Source organism: Pundamilia nyererei, unplaced genomic scaffold (genome assembly GCF_000239375.1).
Source record: "Pundamilia nyererei isolate P.nyererei 1_Seehausen unplaced genomic scaffold, PunNye1.0 scaffold00082, whole genome shotgun sequence".
Classification (NCBI taxonomy): Eukaryota; Metazoa; Chordata; class Actinopteri; order Cichliformes; family Cichlidae; genus Pundamilia; species Pundamilia nyererei.
The window spans coordinates 2,231,500-2,248,810 of NW_005187483.1; the positions used below are offsets into that span (position 1 = coordinate 2,231,500).

The 17,311-nt window shown below is 41.0% G+C and overlaps 2 protein-coding genes across 3 annotated transcripts; both read right to left on the reverse strand.

Moving 5' to 3' along the window:
* Nucleotides 1-288: 288 nt before the first annotated feature.
* Nucleotides 289-4,742, reverse strand: ufd1l (ubiquitin recognition factor in ER associated degradation 1). The gene is made up of 12 exons (XM_005738223.1): nucleotides 4,585-4,742; nucleotides 4,250-4,382; nucleotides 3,275-3,307; nucleotides 3,068-3,189; nucleotides 2,607-2,737; nucleotides 2,440-2,512; nucleotides 2,179-2,247; nucleotides 2,029-2,097; nucleotides 1,905-1,955; nucleotides 1,727-1,815; nucleotides 965-1,049; nucleotides 289-868 (listed from the first exon to the last, which is right to left on the reverse strand). Exons 1-12 carry the CDS (start codon nucleotides 4,585-4,587, stop codon nucleotides 794-796), a joined length of 933 nt encoding a protein of 310 aa, XP_005738280.1. The 5' UTR covers nucleotides 4,588-4,742; the 3' UTR covers nucleotides 289-793.
* Nucleotides 4,743-7,584: 2,842 nt separating this feature from the next.
* dhx37 (DEAH (Asp-Glu-Ala-His) box polypeptide 37) lies at nucleotides 7,585-16,831 on the reverse strand. 2 transcript variants are annotated; one of them, XM_005738225.1, is made up of 27 exons: nucleotides 16,769-16,831; nucleotides 16,407-16,522; nucleotides 16,146-16,315; nucleotides 15,493-15,605; nucleotides 15,026-15,386; nucleotides 14,781-14,929; nucleotides 14,588-14,680; nucleotides 14,379-14,475; nucleotides 13,914-14,027; nucleotides 13,608-13,824; nucleotides 13,218-13,316; nucleotides 13,064-13,134; nucleotides 12,838-12,973; nucleotides 12,674-12,750; nucleotides 11,925-12,157; nucleotides 11,695-11,806; nucleotides 11,500-11,606; nucleotides 10,715-10,903; nucleotides 10,398-10,522; nucleotides 9,991-10,107; nucleotides 9,735-9,907; nucleotides 9,541-9,655; nucleotides 9,056-9,193; nucleotides 8,882-8,976; nucleotides 8,269-8,342; nucleotides 8,044-8,141; nucleotides 7,585-7,959 (listed from the first exon to the last, which is right to left on the reverse strand). In XM_005738225.1, the coding sequence occupies exons 2-27, from the start codon at nucleotides 16,507-16,509 to the stop codon at nucleotides 7,883-7,885; spliced, it is 3,453 nt and encodes a 1,150-aa protein (XP_005738282.1). In that variant the 5' UTR covers nucleotides 16,510-16,522; nucleotides 16,769-16,831; the 3' UTR covers nucleotides 7,585-7,882. The 2 variants fall into 2 exon arrangements, with proteins under 2 accessions (XP_005738282.1, XP_005738281.1); XM_005738224.2 differs by having other exon boundaries at nucleotides 16,702-16,801.
* Between the last annotated feature and the right edge of the window lie 480 nt (nucleotides 16,832-17,311).

The following is a 17,311-nucleotide window of genomic DNA, read 5'->3' on the forward strand; positions in this document are numbered from 1 at the left end:
TTTTACTGGAACTAAAAGTATATATTATTTGCAACAATATTTTTTCTGAAACGATAAAAATGTTGGTTTTCTCAAATCTGAATTTGTAGGTACTTTTGCTGATTGAGAGCTCAACCATTCATTATTTTACACATTTATGTAAACTCACCAATTCCAATAGTTTATCCAATGATCATCTTCTTCATATATAAATACTCAACTCAGGTGATGTCACAGAAAGAGCATAATACCTCAAAAATAGGTCTGAGTGTAATTCATTTCAAAACAAATTTATTTGTTGATAAATAAAGCAAAAGAAAAAAATCCTAAAAGTCTGGAAAAAAACCCTCAAACATAAAAATTTTCTTAGTATAATCAAAACCAAAAGCTCCCATTTTACAGTAACACTGGGATTGTGGATAACAGCCATTTTAAAGTGGATTGTAAAAATAAAAAAAGAATTATGGAAAAGATGGGTCTGCGCAGAGTCAGAGGTCATTCAATCTGATATAAGAAAGATGTTTGCTGTCATTTTTTCATGTTCTTGATAAGATATTGGCAGAAAATCAGTCACTCTGAATTTGTGAATACCAAATTAGAGCAGACAGTATTTTAGGCTGCTCAGATTCTTTTGAGCAAAATATTACTGTCAGACTTTTAATTACACGCTATAATCAACAGCAAAACCTCCATTTAAAAAGGGGCAGAGGGGCAAAACCAACGCATCTGAAAACCAATATTTTACTTTGCTGCTGAAGGTGAAAAGAATAAGATAGCTCTGTGCACATGAGTCAGGCTCCTCGTTTGTAACTCTTCAAGGTTTTCGGCCCTTCTTGCGTAGTGACTGCCCTTGTCCAGAGAAGGCGATGAATCTGTTTATGGCATCATCCTGAGAAGATTCAGAAGAAAATTGAAAAATATGGCTTGAGAACTAAATGTAGGACTTTAAAAATAGCCAGGAAAGAAAACTGTTTGCATTACTTACATCATCCACAATTTTCCTGGGCAGAGGTCTGGAGTTTCGAATGAAGGTAATCCTGCCAATTTTGAAGTCATAGTTGGGAATCCCTCTGTGTGACGAAACATTAGACACACAACAGCTTGGAAAACCATTGTCTGCGTGGTGTGGCTGTGTGCTGTCACAGCTTTAAAAAATAAACACCAATGTATAGTTACATCGCTATATTTTATACTTCGTTGGTGTTCAGTACATCTTTGTAGAGACAAAGACTCACCACAGATGTGCAACGCCGTGTGGACCATTCAGAAAGTTCAATAACCACTCCAATTTTTTTTTAAAAAAAAGAAAGGTAAGCAAAGACTTTTCTGACAATTCTGTTATGGTTCAGGCTTTAGGCTTCAGGGTTAAGACCAGGGTACCCAGTTGCCTTAGAGCATAAATCCAGTATTCCTCTCTGTTTTTATGAAGCATAAAAAATACATAAACTGCTCAGAACTTTATTTAAATATATCACGTGACAAACTCATGTGCCTCAAGGTGTCACATTCTATGTCTCAACTCAAGTCTGAGATATCTAACATAGCCTAATAGATATAATAGCTCCTGCTTGGGGGCTTTCATATACTGAACAGCAGTTTGAGTTGACTGTCATCCCTCTCCTCATCAATTTGCAATACGCTGTTAAATAAAGGTGTAACATTCCCTGTAAAAATAGCTTGTCTGTTAGGCCACTTAACAGTTGAGTTATTTTTATGGGAATGTGTAAGAAACTCGACATCTTTTCACCTTTTAATGTCACTTGGGGCAAGGGGAGCAGGGCTGGGTTCAATCCCTTTAGTTTTACCATCCAAACGATTACCAGAACCGGTGAAAGCCTGAAAATAAAGCACAGATTAGAGATTAAATCAGATTATGTTATTCAAGTACTTATAGTAGCAGTAAGTACACATTAACTTGAACTCACTCTGAAGCCTGTGTCCATGTCAGCGTAACTGCTGGGATCTGTTTCTTCCTCCTGTCAGAAAAACAGTTTTATTACATTGTTCAAAGGAGAAAACGTACAGTTACCACGATGGTTTGCTCCTTACTGTCGGTTCATCCTGGTGATTAGGCCGTCGTTCAGGCTCTTTGTAACCCAAGGGAGCATCAAAATCCACCTGAACAGCAAAGTAACAGCACGTGAGCGAATAAAGCAACAGAACAATTCACTGTGACTGTGGTGAAGTCCAGGATCTTACATTCATATCACACTCGATGATGGATACTGCTTTATCTGGTTTGGTCTCCATGACTCGCAGCTCATATATCTGAAACACACAGATTACCATATATATATATATATAGCATGTAGGCTGTAACAGAGTATATAAACACCTGATCAAAGCCATCTATGACCACATTCATTAGAGGCATTTTTATGTTTAATCTTCCAGGAAACTCTCCAAGAACAAGGCTTGGTCACATATAATCCCAACAATGACTTAAAGAAACTGATTCACCTTTTCGTTGTAGTTAATGGCTATGACATCACCAGTTGTCAAGCATGCAAAGTTTCTCAGTGCGTTCTCCAGTCTGTAATGAATGTTAACCACTTATGTTAAAACATGAAGTGTCAAAAAAATAAAAATTTAAAGTTGAAATAAACATTTCAGCCTGTACTCCTTACACTGCCTTGGGGTTTGTAATGTCCAGGAAGTCGGGGCTCTGAGGCTGGAACTTTGAGTAAGTGGCCACCATGAGGTTAACACTTTCCACTTGAACAAGACCGCCTTCCTCTAACAGGAGATTCTGCATCATCTGCAGTGAACAAAATACAGCAAATGTCACTCCAGCCTTATTTTTTTTTTTCCTATTTCCATCCATCTATCAGGTCATGGGGGAAAGAGTGCAAGGCGGGGTACACTCTAGACAGGTCACCATCACAGGGCTAAGACACAGAGACAGACAACCAGAATCACCAATTAACCTAACATGCAAATACTTTCACTGTGGAAGGAAGCTGGAGTATACCAACAAATTTGAATTTTTAAACCCATACTTCTAAAACATTGTTATCCACTTCCACACAAGAAGAATATGTAAGTGCTCCTCCACTGCTGATACGAGACACTCATTACTGTTTCTCACCCAGTGAGGCAGGTAACAGATTCCCTCGTCTGCCACAAACTCCAGGACACCACAGTGTGTCATTCTGTCTGAGTTCTTGTTGGTCAGCTTGAACAGCATTGGATAGGTAATGTTAAGCCTGCCTGAACAGAGGAAAATAGAGCAATGCTAAAAACAGGATGTAAAAAGAACATTTAGTAAGAAGGTTTTGAATTAACATGCGCTTACTGAGCTGGTCGAGAGCAGAAGGTGGCATTATTACTGAAAAGAAAAGAAAAATAACAGTTATTTTAAGGAAAATATGTGTTTTCATAAAATAAATATAAAGAAATATGATATGTAACTTTCACCTTATACATACTAACATAAACTTGGACATTTTGAGGACATTTTTTTACAGTTGTGTTTTCTAACAAGTACCACAAAGCAATAAATAGTTAAATAACTTCAGATATGTTTGCGGTACTGGATGTATGTTTGGACAAGGGAGCTGGTTACACCATGTGGATGTTGGCACAGATTACACCCACAATACAGTGGTGAATGCAGAAAATTAGCTACATGTAAATCTGCCATACATCACACCATTGCTCATCAAACTCTATGAACGGCCTAAACTGATGTGATGAAATAGAAGGCCTACCCTGAGGTCCTTCCCAATGACTAAGTTCCCCACCTTATCTCTAAATGAGAGCCTAGACACCCTACAAAGGAAACTCATTTCCCCCAGTCTCTGAAATGTAGAGGACTGATGATGCACCAATCTTCCAAAACACATTCCCTTTTTTGATATTTTAATATTGATGGTGGAGAGCACTGTCTAGCATACTGAACTAAAACAACATGTTCATAGTGCCCTCTTGAGGATTAAGAATGGGAGTTTCATTTTCTCCCATCAGGATTAAAATGTTTGATCACAAGATAAAAGTGATCAGTCAGAGCAACTCTGTATTGGTTTCTAGTGACCTTTCACTCTAAAAAGCAACAGTGGACCCAAACTATGCCAACAAGCAAAACAGAATCACCAGATCCTGTATTTGCAAAGGTCAAAGATTAAGGTCTTCATTTAATTCTTCACCCATACATACTTTGATTTGAACGAGTGGTATGGGAGAAAATACTGTACTTCAATATCTTTTGTTCAGAAACCTTGAACTGAGTGACTGTCTGAACCAACATGACCATTCTTTTAACGAGACTCACTTTTGCCTCCTTTCTCAACATCGGAGCGGTCGTTGGGTCCAGCCAGCATGGACACCGAATAGCATCGGTACTGAGTGGAGAAGCGGTTCTGAAAGCCCCGGGCCAACTGGTGGTCAAACACATGGAAGGAAAACTGTGGAACAAACATCAGGATTGTCAGTCAAACTCAGGTAACGTGTATACTTCAGAGCAAATAGATGACAATTTAATTGTTCAGGACAGGGAATCTTTATGCTGTGCTGTAGTCCTGTTGCTAGCCGCTAGCTAACTAAAACTGGAGCAACTACGATTTGTTTTGATACAACGTCACCGGCGAGAAAAACCACAGTGCTCACCATGTTGACTGTTTCTGTTCCTCGCTGCTAAACGCCCGCTTAATGATGTTTGCTTCAGTTTTCTAATTTACAGAAAAATTTACAATTTCCAACGTTGTAAACAACTGAAATTGTAGTCACTGCCAGATCCGTACCGGAAACCCGATCGGTACCACGCATGTGCGAAAGGCCACTAGTGATGGGATTTCCGGATCTTTTTAGAGAACCGGCTCTTTCGTTTTGGCTCACTAAAAAGAGCCGGCTCTTTCGGCTCCCAACCGGCTCTTCAGGTTGTTTTGTTGCATTAATTAATTTATTATTAACAATAATATAAAATTATGCACAAAAGGAATTACTAATGTAAAAAAAAAAAGTGGTTTTATTTATATATGTTTATATATAAATATATGTGGTGGCCCCTAGAGACAAAGCACATACAAACTCCAAAAAGCACGTACAAACTCCAAAACACATTCCTAGAGTTAACTGAACGTCCAAAACAGAGCTATCTAGATCACTTAAATTACACAATTGAAAGCATATCGTTAGCTTCATAGCATAAGTGCCTAAGTCATTTTTTTGTGATGACATAGGCAGACGGACAGGATGATGCAGCAGTGGTAGGGGAGTAAAGTTAGGCAAAAATCTCAATTTGACCAAAAAATGACTTAGGCACTTATGCTATGAAGCTAACGATATGTGTATGGTTTGTGTATTTATACACAAGCACTCATATATATTCAAATAATTTTTTAAAAAAAAGTTCATTTACCTGTTATTACCACACACCAAATCAGGTCATTGGTACTTGCTGGCTTGTGTAGCCACTAGGTAACAAAAGCTCAACACTGCGCCTAGCATTCTGGAGCACTGGAGCAGTTTTTACGTCCTTCAGAGTTCATACGTGTTTTGAAGTTTGTACGTGCTTTGCCTCTAGGGGCCACCGTAAAAATACTTTTATTTATTCACTCCACATAAAATGTAATAAATAAACCATATAATACAAAAACCAGCTATTCACATTTCAACTTTTAACTATTTAAATTTCCAGCTTTTTCCTTTTATTAAACAAATTTAAAGTGAAACAACACAAAACTCTTCAAACCACAACACAATTAAATATAAATTAAAATATGAAAACAAAAAGAAGATGCATATTCTCTGTCATATGGGCATGCATGAATAAACTTTCTGAATCCTTTATCATCCACAACTGAAAATAGTTGTGGATGATTGTTGTCCCTGGCTCTCTTTCTCCCTCCGGCTCTGTTCCTGTGCTACTTTGTAACTATTACAAAGACCTTCAAAACTGTCTCACTGCCTTCATACATGTCCTGCTCCACCCTCACGTAGTTCTCTGGTATACCTGACTACAGTTCCTTATGCTTTCTCTCGGCTCCACACACACAATGCACAACTGACACAATGCAACTCCTGACCTTCTTTATACTTCTCCATCAACACTCTCTAAGCAAACATCACATCTGTAGCACTCAGAGTGAGAGAAATTTTGTTAGGGTAGCATGGAAATCAAATGGGGTGGCAAAATCAAAGCCTTTAAAAAAACATATGCAGGTGTTACATATGGTTAAAATGATTCAAATGCACTAAGTATACATATATTTCATATAAATATCGTCTATAACTTAATTATTTTCTGTAGCCCACATAGTTGAAGATTTCCATTACATAAAATATGTGAATTTTGATGTTATGTGGGACGACCGTGGCTCAAGAGTTAGGAGTTCGCCTTGTAATCGGAAGGTTGCTGGTTCGAGCCCCGGCTCGGACAGTCTCGGTCGTTGTGTCCTTGGGCAAGACACTTCACCTACTTGCCTACTGGTGTTGGCCAGAAGGGTCGATGGTGCGATATGGCAGCCTCGCTTCTGTCAGTCTGCCCCAGGGCAGCTGTGGCTACAACCGTAGCTTGCCTCCACCAGTGTGTGAATGGGTGGATGACTGGGTGTGTAAAGCACTTTGGGGTCCCTAGGCGGGACTAGTAAAAGCGCTATACAAATACAGGCCATTTATCATTTATGTACTTTATAGCCTGCATAATTAATAAATATGTAGCTCAATAAGTATAAAATCCAGAAAGCAACACAAACACAAGTCTTACTTAAGTTCGATCCCCGGGCTCTCTGTCCTGGTCGTTGTGTCCTTGGGCAAGACACTTTACCCTACCGCCTACTGGTGTTGGCCAGAGGGGCCGATGGCCCGATATGATTCTGTCAGTCTGCCCCAGGGCAGCTGTGGCTACAACCGTAGCTTGCCTCCACCAGTGTGTGAATGTGAGAGTGAATGAATAGTGGCATTGTAAAGTGCTTTGGGTGCCTTGAAAAGCACTATATAAATCCAATCCATTATTATTATTATTATTATTAAGTTTCACACTGTTGTTTTTTTTTGTGTGTAAAATCTGAAATGCCCATGGTGTTGATTTAAAATGTGCTCTGGCACAGTCATAGGCATCGCTTCCTACTGACAACAAGAAAAAAAGCCGGTCTGCACTTTGGGCTGAACCATTTGTTAATGGTGAGTGGGAGGAGGGTAACACTATGCAATATATTCAGTTTTAGAATTTATATTCAGGGTTAACTGTAGCTAGGCTCAAAGTGTTAATGTTGTCTTATTTTAATAAACACTGTCATATACAAAACTAGGGTGGCAGTTAAGGTGGCAAGGGAACATTTTAGGGTGGCACATGCCACCCCACGCCACCCTTCTAGATCCACCCCTGGTAGTGCTCTTTTTTTCAAGTTATTTAACACAGCTTATTCAGAGCTTTCATTCTCAACCACTCCCACCCAGTAAACATCCACTTGCTTTAACAGTTTGTTGACTCTGACTCCATCCTAGAGTTAGAGTAGCCCAAGCTGACATCAAGTCTTATTTTCTTCATAAGCTGGTAATAATCCTCATGACAAATAAAATGCCATACAGTGCAAAATTGGTTCAGTTGACCTTTAACCTTCAAGCACACGTATTAATAAGCATGAAAAAAGGTCAAATGCCAGCCTCTCACAGTCAGTGTTTATAAGTCTTATGAAGACCAAATCAGACATACATAAACAGCAGCACACTGATTACAAGTTAAAAGACATTTCAACTGTGCCTGTATATCTTCTTTACAAGTGGTACAGTAAATAAAATATAAAAGTAATACTAAGGCAGTGTTGTGATATTGTAAACACCCTTTGATTAACCATAAAAAACAGACACCACAGTCAAAAGATTTAGGCTCTGCCAAAATGTAGCTCCATGTGATGTCTCCGGTCAAGAGTCTGTTGTATTATCTCGGTTGTTTAGACGCAGGCTTTTATAGAGGAGGCCAACTTTTAGCTACTTCCTGGTGCACAGATTCAGGTAACCACTGGCAGTATGCAGTAAGCAGAACTGGAGGAGGAGAAAAAAAATTCTACAATTAGATGACAAAACAACTAACCAAATCAGAAGCAAACTAACAACATTAATGCTTACATTTCTCTTCAGTCTTCCAGACAGAGTGGAGTGCATCTCTGCAGTCAACTTTCTTTGACACCAGTACTCCCAGGAAAGCCTCTGTCCTGGGCTGCAACCTAAAAACAGCAAAGACATGACAGTAAGAGGGGAAAAAAAACTCCTCGAGATGCGCTGGTTTATGGAGTAAATGAATTAGGAAATGCAGTAAAAAGGGATTAAAAGTGTGTGAGAGCACCAACTTACTTTGCCCATGTTTTCAGCATGATGGAGGGGTTTGAGAGCAGGTGACTGCTGTGTTTCTTTAGTGCAGGACAAACCTGTTAACCATACAAAGTACACATTACAGTGAGTGAGATAACTGCTCCTGTCAGGTTTATTAATTGTGCAGCTCTTGCAAGGTTTCCCGTGTTTTTAATTTATCTATTACTGTTTTTGTCACAAGGATAATTATGCAAACCAAATGGATTTACGTCCCTATCCTCACCTATGATCACAAACTTTGGGTAGTGACTGAAAGAACGAGATTGTGGATACAAGCGGCAGAAATTAGCTTTCTTAGAAGGGTGGCCGGCCTCCCTCTTAGAGATATGCTGAGGAGTTCAGCCATCTGGGAGGGGTTCAGAGTAAAGCATGTCCCACCAGGAGGACGAAACCGGGCAGAACCAGGAGAGATTATATCTCTCGGCTAGCCTGGGAACGCCTTGGTGTTCCGCCGGATAAGCTGGAGGAGGTGGCGGGGGAGATGTCTGGCTTCTCTACTTAGGCTGCTGCCCTCGCGACCCGGCCCCGGATAAGCGGAAGAAAATGGATGGATGAACTACAGGAAGGATTGCTCAGGATAAGCAAAAACCAATACCTGTCCCTCCAGAAGAAACTTGGCAAACAGCTTGTAGCGCTCCAGGCCCTCTGGATACTCCATCTCCACTGCAGGCAACTGCCAACCCACACGGACTACAGGAGGAACACAGCAGTTAATCCACTGTAGGCAGAAAGCGGTTTCAGCTCTAGTGCTCGGCTATGGAGAACTCACAGAAGGTGCTTGAACGGTGGCATCTGATGGTGCCGGTAGAAGAACAGAACCACGGGGACGGTGACTCTAGCGGAGAGCCAAAGTGACAGTACTGCGGGAGAAACTGTGGGACCCACTCTGCTTCAACAGCTGAAACACCTGACAGGAATAAAGGAAAGGCATCAGTCTGCAAATCTTGTTTCAGTAACCCAGCACCACTTTATTGTCCTTTAATTAGGGATTAAAGAAGGAAGATATTTAGAAAATAGGTAAAAATGATTAAAAACAAGCATGTAAGCAGCCATACAATCAGGACTGTGCCACAGACTATAAAAGATGGACCTGCAGATTTATGCAGTAACAACCTTTTAATCACAAGGTAGTCCCTTTTATATATTCAACTATAAAAAGTTGTCACACACGTAGGAATCAGACACATCCGGGCAGTCAGTTCTACATGAATTAAGAGGACACATGTGATTTTATTCCCTTTCAGTCTCATTTACCTCTCATGTACATCTTGCTGGTCTCCATGACCTCCTGGTAGACCACAAACTCTGGCAGCGTTTTGAACAACGCAGAATTTGGATGAATGAACACCGGCTCATCCATAAGCGGCGTCTATGAGCAAAAATGGATAAAGATGAGGATGTGAAGAGACCCATAACACAGTATATACTTCTAATGTTCAATTACAGACCTTGTATGCATTCTTCCATTTCGGGTCCACCAAATCCTCTCCCTGGGCACGCCTCGCAAGATGGTCTCCGAGACCTGCCAGAACAATCTGCCGCAAGCAAACCACCTGGTGCTCCGTCGGTGGAGTCATCTTGGGATCCACAAAGACCCCCACCTCTGGACACACAGCGTTCACTGGGAGGAGGGAAGAAAAATGACTTGCAGCTGTGTTTCAGAGGCAGACATGTTGATTATCTGAGTTTGCTGTGTGCATGTACCTGCATTGGTAAGTTGTCCTCTGAGCTTTCTGATCTCCACCATAGCTTTATACCTCAGCCCACTGTTCTCACAAAACCTGGGAGTGCAGCCAGCAAATTCACAAGCACCAACAGCACCTGGAGACACAGGAATGCAAGTTATTAACATATGTAATATATTCAAGCAGTACAATTTTTTTTTAAAGGCTTCATGGACCCCAGTTAAATCTGTCTCTGTAAAAATTATTCTAATGAAGAGCCTCCTGCTGTTTCAGCTTCACCTCAAAATTCGGCTTGTTGCTAAAACCTGGAAGAAATTTATGGTTTTGGAGCCATACAACACACTAAGCATGCAATCTAACAGACTGCCTAAAACACTGTTGTACAATACTGACCACTAGTGCAACTTGAACAAAGAGTAAGCTCACCCAGCATAATCATGAGGTCCCCCAGCAGGACCGAGGCTCCTTGCCCAGCCCACAACCTCCTCATTTGGGTCAGCCGAGCTCGACGTTGGTTGAGCTTGGAGCTCTCATCTTCACTACGAGCAGGTCTGAGGAGAGAAACAGAGGAAAAGGAAAAAAAATTATAGCTATTAAAAATAAATAAAAAAATCATATATATACGGCTCGAAAACAGACTGAGCTTGAAGGGTATTTCAAGATTTCATCCTACATTTAAAGTTAGTCTCATCTATATGTGGTGATCTGCTCTTCCAAAGCATCAATTTTTACACTTTTCTCACCTGTCGAGGTCTTCAAAAATTTCCCGAACTGTCATGGCTGCTACCACAGCGATGACGTATGGCAGACAATCCTGCTGCTTCCCGAGCGCTAACATTTTAGCGTAACGCGGCGCCACGGGGAACGACGCCATCGCTCTGCCCAGAGGGGTGATGGGACAGCTCAGCTTCGCTCGCTGCATGTCTTTCAACCTTATAAGAAATAAACAGTTTACAAGTTTGCACAAGACTGTTTTATACCTTTTCACTTTTTCTAAACTGTAGTGAGTGATTACTCAGTGTGTTCAAGAAAGTTTCTTCCTGTTAAAAGGGAGTTTTTCTTTCCCACTGTTGCCAAGCGCTTGCTATAAGGCGGTTGTGTGATTGTTGGGGTTTTCTCTCACAATATACACACAGGCTTTTCCTTACAATTTAGAGTTTCTTGAGGCGACGGTTGTTGTGATTTGATTTAAATAAAACTGAATTAAACTGAATTTTATGCTTTTATTAAAGCAGAAATCCTGATAATGCTCAAGTGTCCATTTAAACAACATTATGACTCACTACAGCTGCTCTAGACAGTGAAGGCTAGCCACCAGCTAGGAGCTAAAACGCATGAAAGTAAACTGAAACGTACAATATCAATACCTGCAGGATTCTGCCCAGTATAGATTTCATTTAAATTTTTTCCATGTCTCTATGCAGGAGCCATCTTTGAAGTAAAACCACCCTTTTAATAAATATATTTTGTGTTCCAAGAAAAAAAGGGGCCTCATCAATTACACTTAAATGGAACAGTAAAAAATTACCTTCCAGTACACGGAGGCTCTTCCAGAGCTCCCAGCGACACTAATAACTGCTCTGCTGCAACAAGAACCTCAGTAGAGGGAGGTGTGGGAAAAGGAAAATTGACCACCTGCAGAAAACACAAAATATGACTCTGGTTAAAACCCTGCTATCACAATTTTGTTCCCCTTTAAGACAGCATTTCAGATTTTACTGACTTTTTCTATGTTGAGATCTTTCATCTGTAAAACCAGGTCCTCCACAGGCCTGCGAGTGATCTCCGCCTCGGAGAACAAAGCGAAGTCTCCAAACACTGCAGAGGAGTACAACCTGCAGAAACAAGGAGAAACTGTGGTGAAAATCCTTGTTGTGTAAAAAAAACCCCTCAAAAAACAAAACAACCCTCTCTAATTAGGGTTTTAGGGTTACGTAGTTTAACAGCACTGACCGGTAGCAGTGTCCTGGCTCGGTTCGTCCCGCTCTGCCAGCCCTCTGATTGGCTGAAGCCTGTGAGGTCCATGTGACTTTAAAGGAAGACACTCCGGTCACTTTGTCGTAGAAACGCTTCTTAACTCGACCGCAGTCCACCACATACTTGATCCCCGGAATGGTCAAAGACGTCTCTGCCACGTTGGTGGCGATGACGCAAAGACGAGTGCCGGGAGGAGGAGGCCTGAACACCTGCAGCCAAAAAGAACGCATATACATGATGTCATCATAAAAGCATCATGTGACTCCAAAACTACTGAAAAAAAGTCTGAAAAAGAACTCAAAGGGTGTATAAAGCTACATTTTGTTTAGAAAAGTCAGTAAACTGGAGCTTTTAGTTTTCCTAAACCCTTCATTTTGCACATAAACCAAATGAGCAAAAAGCACTTATCCCTACACTATAAATAAAACTGTGATGGCTATTTACTAAAAGCAGAAGCTACTGAGTGGCTGCTATTAGAAATTATAGTGGCATGCACTTTAAATCAGAAAGTTTAGACTTTAAATTTTAAACTCAGTTCAAAATAAAACTACAGAAATCTGCTGGGAAGTAAAGATTTCTTTAAGTATTGTTTTATGATGAGTCTGACTGATCAGAAGCAAAACCAAAACGTTTATTTTACTTTATCGCACAAGCACCGGCACTTCTCTTGTCATGTATGATTTTTTTTTTTATCAGTTTGTTCTGTGATAAGATATTAATCTCACCTTAGCCTGCTGCTCTGGGGCCAGCAGAGAGTAGAGTGGGAGGACATAGAGCGGTATGGACGCGTCCGCCTTTTCCTCTACGGAGAGGAAACAGGGCAGAATTTGTAATGTTGCTCATCTGAAACGCATCCACCTGGACTGGAGATTTATTCAGAGTGGCTTACCTGCATCAGCAGGATCATCTCCAAGGTCAAGATCGGAGTCTCCATCCTCCTCGTCTCCGATCCCCGCCTCTCTGTCCTCATCACCTTCATCCACTGGCAGGGCGGAGTAGTTATCCAAGTCGATTCGGGGTAGAGACTGGAGACAACAGTTAAAACACTTCTGTTCAATATCTGTTGAGGACTGAGATGGACAGAATATATTTTTTAAAAAGTTTACGGTACTTACAACAGTCTTCTTCTGTTTGGCCTTTTTGAACTTCCTCATTGCCTCTGAGGTTTCGGCTTCCTCATCTTCAGCTGGATACAAAACTCAAGTAAATACACAGAACCACAGTCCCAGCTCAGATATACGTCAGAGTTTGAGGAGGCCGACTGCTCACCTGTAGCTGTGTCACCCTTCCTGAAGGGGAAAGCTTTCCTCAGTCTTCTGCAGAGACTGTGAACTTCAGCCTGACCAGTCAGAAACACCAGGATACCACCTAAAATGCAAAACATGTTATAAAAGAAGTGGAGACTGTATCTGTGGAAAGACTGAACTCTAACTGCAGTTTACCCGAATGAGACACACCACAAGTCATTTTTACAGGCAAATACAGAAAACCACCTTGGGTAGATTTGAACCCAGGGCTTTGAGATGGCCTTACGTGAGTCGCATGGTCAGCCCCTTAAAGAGGCGCCCCATCACCCATATCCTCAGTTTTACTTTCATCAAAATCCCCCTCTTTGTTCACCGCTTTCTGTAGTAAATAAATATAAACTCTAAAACCTACCTGGAGGCAGCATCCGGTGGATTTTGCAGGTCTTGTGAAAAGCCTCTCCAGTGTAATCCTCCAGCGGGGTGCGTTTGTTGAAGTGGATAGTTACCGGGAACTGACGAGCATCCACCTTGATGACGGGAGGAGGCGTCCGAAACAGCCGCTGGTTTTCTGTGAAGTCTTCAACCCGCAGAGTAGCGGACATGATCAGGAGCTTCATAGGCATACCTTTCTGCAGACAGACGGAGGAGAAACGGAGAGGTTTTTATAGAAACAACCCCCTTTTTTTCCCGTAAATTGGAAACGTTAAGATATTCCCACCTTGTTCCTGAGGGGGACGATACGAGACAATAATCCGATGAGGATGTCGGTGTAGACGCTCCTTTCGTGTGCTTCGTCGATGATGATTGCGCTGTATTTCTGGAGCAGAAAATCCTGCAACACAAAATAGTCTGTGACAAAACTGGAGACAATTGAAGTAACACTAAATCCATGCTTGTTTATCCCTTTACTGCTTCTTCAAAGATGGGGAAAAATAACATACTGCAAATATTTTTTGACCTTTAATTCAGAACACAATTCAAAAACTATTTGTTACTACTGGTTAATACACATAACATGGAAGTGAGGCATTAACTTTCCTCATTAGAACTGATTTAACTGGTCAAAATTGATGAAATCGTTTGCAAAAAATGAAAAAGGCCGAGTCATCCACCTGGCTGATCCTCCACCTCCATCCTGTTGTCATATTATTTATTAGGTGACCCAGTAGAAAGCAGATGATACCTTCTGAATCTCCTTCAGCAGAACACCGTCAGTCATGAACTTTATCTTTGTGTCACTTGTCACGTTCCCTTCGTATCGAATCTGGTACGACACAACCCTGATAACAGACACACAAACACACAAACATATAATTAACAACACAAAGTTATACTTTTAAACTGTATGTTTTTGTTTTTTTTATTACTCTGAACACAGAATGGTTAATTTACTGTGTGGGCAGGTTCATCTCTTTGGCCACTCTGTGGGACATGCTCACTGCTGCTACTCTCCTCGGCTCTGTGATGCCGATCATCCTCCCGCCACTGCAGGAATCAAGAGTGAGCAGGATGACGCGAACTACACACACATTTTTTCCTCCAATGAAACATTTACAAAGGCAACACCATAAACTGGAAAAACTACCTGGCATAGCTGGCTTCATACAGAAACTGAGGCACCTGAGTGGTTTTTCCACTCCCCGTCTCTCCACAGATGACGATACTGGGATTTTCTCTCACGGCCTCCATGATGACCTGCTCCTCTGCCAGAACGGGCAGCTTTAGACGAGCCCCCTGCAGCAGCATCGTAATGCAGAATTGATGAAAATGCACAAAAACACCTTTCTAAGTTCTATTTTGCAGGATGCTTTTACGGTCTCAGGTGCTCACCTGTACTTCTGGTGATCTATCAACAGGAATGAAAATAGCTGGTTCAGACGGCTTCTTCTGAACTTTCTCCTGATCTGAAATCTTCTTCTCTTTCTCTCCATCTTGCTCCACCTTCACTTCATGTTTGGTCTCCTGACAGACAGAGCTGGTTTCCTTACATTCACTCATATCTGTGGTGTTACTAACTTCATCCTCCTGCTCATCTTCATCCTCATCAGATGATGTGTCCACATCACTGCTCTCTTCTGCCTTTTGTTCTTCTTCATCATCATCATCTTCCTCCCATTTTCTCTTCCTGTTTGCTCCGCTGACGCTGCTGATCTTTGGGCCAGAGTCTTCATTCTTTACTTCATCTGCTGACCTGAATAAAAAAAAAAGAAGACAAGATGCTTTTACTCCACCTTCTCCACCGAGAAACAATCACACATGTTCTCCATCTTGATTAACACGTTGTGTTGTGCTCTTACCGTTTAGCCTGGTAGAGCTTTTCTCCTGTTCCCAGTTTGGAAGTGGTGTACAGCAGCTTCAGTTCGGATTCTGGAAGCTGCACCTCAGCCAGTTTGGCCAGGATCTCTGCTCTCTGGACAGAAGAGAGAGCAACATGTAAACGGCATGTGAGCTTGACTGTTAAAATTCAGCCCTCAAAGAGCAGAGAGTAATATAAAATATCACTATTATAATAAAATATCACTACAACACAATAAAAACATCCATGTTTCAGTGCTGATAACAAAACAACGATAACAACAAACTTTCACCTGATTCAAATCTTTCAAGCATATAGCTCAAATTACTTTAGAGAACAAGCTAAGCTACAAGCTACAGTAAATATAAGGACAACATCGTACTGTGCTCAATACTCAGCTTCTATATCTAGAGTCAGAGTACTTATCGGCACATAACACATATCTGCTCCACTTTACTGAGGAAAATCAAACATTTTCACATCTTCAGGATCAACTTTGACTTCACTTTGATCATTTAAAAAACCAAATCATTAACTTTCTTTCAGGACTTTAGAAACAATGGAACACTGTCACTAAAGTAATCAGCCTAGTTATTAATGTCGACATGAAATAGAAAAACCTCACAGAGAACTAAACGTACGAAGATTCCTAACCTGAGCTTTCTTCTCCTTGCGCTCCAGGACCTTCTGCAGCTCCTTCTTCTGCTTCTTGGTGAGGGGCTTCTTCTTGGAGATCGGTGGCAGCGAGGATTTATTCTTCTTGGATTTGCTGGATGGGAGGACCAAGGCGTTGCTCTCATCTACACCTTTCAGTATGGACCCATCTGATTTATACAAACAGAAGAGTCAGGGTCACAGAATGCACGACATGCAACGTGTCAAAGATGTTTTCTCCTCTTGATGTTTTCCTGCTACCTTTGAGTTCCACAACAACTTCTGTCTTCTCTTCATCTGCTGATGGCGGAGGGTCACTTTGCTGTCGCCCCTTCCAGTTGTGTTTTTTCCTTAGTTTTCCCATTTTAAACTTAAGTCTGTAGGTCAGTGAATAAAAAGCTATGAACCCAAAGCCACCGGTTATAATGAGAAAGACCAAAAAAGTCTGAAACACTGCTTGCTAAACATCGACAGCTAACAAGGTAACTTTATCGTTAGCCTAAAATTGTTATTAACAGAACCGATTAAAAGTTTGTGAACACCTCCAAATACAAACCTTCTTATCTGAACAGCTGCATTTGACTTTAAACACCTGGATCCAAAAACTGAAGCAGTGCACTAACCTCACGTGTAAACATTTAAGTGTTCATCAACCAAACCGGTCCGTCGCTAAAATTTGACTCCGTAGGAACGTTCCGCTATAGAAAAAGTTCGACGTCCCGTTGTTTAGTGATCCTAACTAAAAATATTGTTTATAACCTAAACTGTATAACATATAATCTTTTTTATTTATTGATTTTTATTTAATCAACTCAAAATACTTACATTTAAATGACGTATAAGGGTCCTTTTTGTCTTATGGGGTCAGCCAATATCAGATGGCAAAAAGCTTATTTTGATGATAATGATTTGGTCCGATTGATGTTTATTTGACGTACGAATGCAAAAATCTTCCAAATTGTGATGTAACACATTTGAAGTTCTTCTGATGGCACATTTTAAAGCTGTATTTTGGTGGCTCTAGAGAAAACATGGGTGCCAAGAGAGAAACAGGACGTGTATGAGGACTCTGTTGAGATCGCAGGGTGAAGGCTAGTTTCAGGGGGTATTTGTCAAAGAAGGATAGCAACAAGAGTGAAAGGGAGGGTTTAAGAGATGGTAGTGAG

What these genes read in the sequence shown, in the direction of transcription:
- ufd1l (XM_005738223.1), bottom strand. An exon ending in ATTACAAACCCCAAGGCAGT is followed by an intron (nt 2,513 to 2,606) that starts GTAAGGAGTACA and finishes CATTCATTACAG; the next exon opens with ACTGGAGAACGCACTGAGAA. An exon ending in CCATTAACTACAACGAAAAG is followed by an intron (nt 2,248 to 2,439) that starts GTGAATCAGTTT and finishes TGTGTGTTTCAG; the next exon opens with ATATATGAGCTGCGAGTCAT.
- dhx37 (XM_005738225.1), bottom strand. Translation starts at nt 16,509, where the DNA reads ATGGGAAAACTAAGGAAAAAACACAACTGGAAGGGGCGACAGCAAAGT. An exon ending in AGATGATCCTGCTGATGCAG is followed by an intron (nt 12,751 to 12,837) that starts GTAAGCCACTCT and finishes TCCTCTCCGTAG; the next exon opens with AGGAAAAGGCGGACGCGTCC. An exon ending in GAGCCAGGACACTGCTACCG is followed by an intron (nt 11,807 to 11,924) that starts GTCAGTGCTGTT and finishes TTGTTTCTGCAG; the next exon opens with GTTGTACTCCTCTGCAGTGT.